Here is a 2,653-nt window from a genome sequence, read left to right on the forward strand (position 1 = left end):
AGCGGCATTCAGCCCAATCATATCGCGGAGAGGGAGAACTGGAAGATCAGGATGCAAACACGACAAACAGGTATCTCTCCGGCTCAAGTGAGGAGGGGAAATGGACAATGGACTAAGAAAGTAAGCATCGGCCCAACGGCTGGAGAGAGATGAAGAATACGATATTGATATCTCTAATTGCATGCGGTCATCTGAACTATCTCGCTTTCTTTTGTTCTGTTTTCTTTTTGCTTATCCTGACTGAGTATTGGGTGACGTAACTGATCTTTTGTTCAAGATGAATCAATGAATGGACAACAATAAATAACAGAATAAAATAAAATAGAATAAAATAAAATAGAATAAAATAAAATACAATATGTAAAAAGAGTAAAAGAAAGAAGCATCCAACAAGAGATAGATACCCTCTGACATCGACAAGAGAAAGAAACCTTGGAAGAGACACTCAAATGAATCACATGCAGCCTTGCCGCCTTGCCGCCTTGCAGCCATGCATGCAGCTATGCAAACTGGGAATCGGAAATCAGAAATGGAAATATGGAAATATGGAAATAGAGGAATGAAAAGAAAATAAAGATAGGTAATGGAGACAGGAAAAGTAAAGGGTCTATCCGTGATATTATATTATGTCTTTTGTCGTCCCTCCAAACCAATGAATGATCCGCGAATAACAATCCCGTCCCGCCCCTTCCCATCGATTGCATAATACATCATTTAAAAAATTAAATATTCCTTGGGGTAATATTGGGATATTTCCGTGCCGGCTGCCCGTTGCTGCTGGTGATGACAATAAGATAAGACAAACAGCTAACTCCTGAGGGCGACAGGCGACGAGAGGCCCAGGGGGGGTGGGCGGAGGTTTAATATATAAATAAATAAGTAAAAAAAAAAAAAAAAACCCTGGTCTCAAACCATGTAAGTAGAAAAGAAAAGAAAAAGGGGAAAAAATGAAAATAAACGAAAAAAGCCGTAGTTTCCACCATAATCATTCCCATCTCAGCAGCTTTTGCAATGGGGTAAAGGGGTGTGTGTGTGGTTCGTTTTCTATTTTATCTTATTTTCCCTTTCCTTTCCTTTCCTTTCCTTTTCTTTTCCTTTCCCTTTTTTTTTTCCCATGAGGATAACATGCTAATGCAACTGTTTATGCGTCAGGCATTAGGCATTAGGTGACCCATCAACCATCCCCGCCCCACCCGAAATCACCCCCTCAACCAACCCCTTCGGCGACCCGGTGACAACCAACAACAAGACCACGAACAGAAAGCCGCTCGCGATGACAATCAGTCTGCGCTGGATGGGTTTTGCGCTGCCGTACTCTGCCCACACGCGACCCGCCTGGATGCTATTCCTTGAACTTCTCTGCGCCGAGCTTGTAGTACAGCATGCCGCCGAGGGCGATGCTGTAGCTGAATAGCTGGAGCGGGGTGACAGGGGTTTTCCAGTAGGCGGCCGAGATGCTGACGAGGAGAACGTCTTTAAGGACGCCGCAGAGGGTTAGGACGAGGGAGGATGTGCGGCCGATCTGGGTTTTGGTTTTATGGTGGTTAGTGGAGTGGGCAGGCTCGGGGATGGGGTGTTGAAGAAGTTGATGAGGGAGGTGAAAGGCAAAAAAAAGGGGGGGGATGGATGGATGGATGGATGGGAGAAAGAACGTACTAAGAACACGACGGAGACATTAAGGAGGAATGCAACCATGGCATTCATGATGAGTGTGATGACGCCGGCTCTGTAGATATTCTCCATCGACACATCCGGCACCTCCAGAACGAGAGAGACGATTCCATTCATGACCGCGCAGATGGGGGCGAAATAGTACAGCGAGACCAGGGGGTCCATCTTGAACTCCGCCGAGCTGAGGAGACGCTGCACCATGACGAGACGGATGGCCTCGAAGATAAGGCCGGCAATCTGGTAGAGGAAGCCGGTCATGACGAAGTGGATTTCTCCAAACGTGGCGATGACGACTCCTATGACGATGAAGGAGACGTTGAAGAGCACTTTCATGTTTGGCGGCGCAACGCCCAAGGCCCACGTAGCGAGGAGGGTAACGACAGGAGTGGTTGCCTTTTTAATTCATGTTAGCGGGATTAAGAGCCTGAGCCTGAGCCTGAGCCTGAGCCTGAGCCTGAGCCTGAGCCTCAGCTTGAGCGGGCGAGAGATAGATAGCCGGGTTGTAGCCGAACCTTGAGCATTTGGATGAAGGCCACGCTAAGATACAGATATGTCTTGTTACCACAGATCAAGCTCAAGCTGAAAAAGAAGCCGATGGGGACGATGGCGCGCAGGTAGACCTTTCCGGTCATCTTGACCTTCTTGCGGCCATCGAGTAGCGTGGTGGTCCGGGCAAGGATCTGGGTCATGAAGGAAGCGAAGGCCATATGCCATGTTGTGAGGATGACGGCTGTCGAATTGTGAGACATGGTTGCGCCACGGGCAGGCGAATTTTTGTTTCTTTTTTCTTTTTGGGTTGGGGGGAAGAATACATACGGAATGCTGTTATCGGAAGAAAGAATCGATTAGTCGTGTCATTCAGTTTGGCAATTTGAAGTAGGGTTTTTGCAAAAGTATTATATCCATGCAAAACGGGGGGGGGAAGGGGAAAAGGGAACAGGGAGGAAAAAAAAAAAAACAAAAAACTCACGAAAAATGTTCT

At 47.1% G+C, this 2,653-nt stretch overlaps 1 protein-coding gene across 1 annotated transcript; it reads right to left on the bottom strand.

The window, feature by feature from the left end:
- Positions 1 to 1,342: 1,342 nt before the first annotated feature.
- Positions 1,343 to 2,420, bottom strand: HCAG_06639 (conserved hypothetical protein; the record flags this gene model as incomplete). Its single annotated transcript, XM_001538984.1, has 3 exons — positions 1,343 to 1,522; positions 1,657 to 2,064; positions 2,184 to 2,420. 3 exons carry the CDS (start codon positions 2,418 to 2,420, stop codon positions 1,343 to 1,345), a joined length of 825 nt encoding a protein of 274 aa, XP_001539034.1.
- Positions 2,421 to 2,653: the final 233 nt, after the last annotated feature.

The sequence above is a fragment of the Histoplasma capsulatum genome, genomic scaffold, assembly GCF_000149585.1.
Source record: "Histoplasma capsulatum NAm1 scaffold_6 genomic scaffold, whole genome shotgun sequence".
Taxonomy (NCBI): domain Eukaryota; kingdom Fungi; phylum Ascomycota; class Eurotiomycetes; order Onygenales; family Ajellomycetaceae; genus Histoplasma; species Histoplasma mississippiense.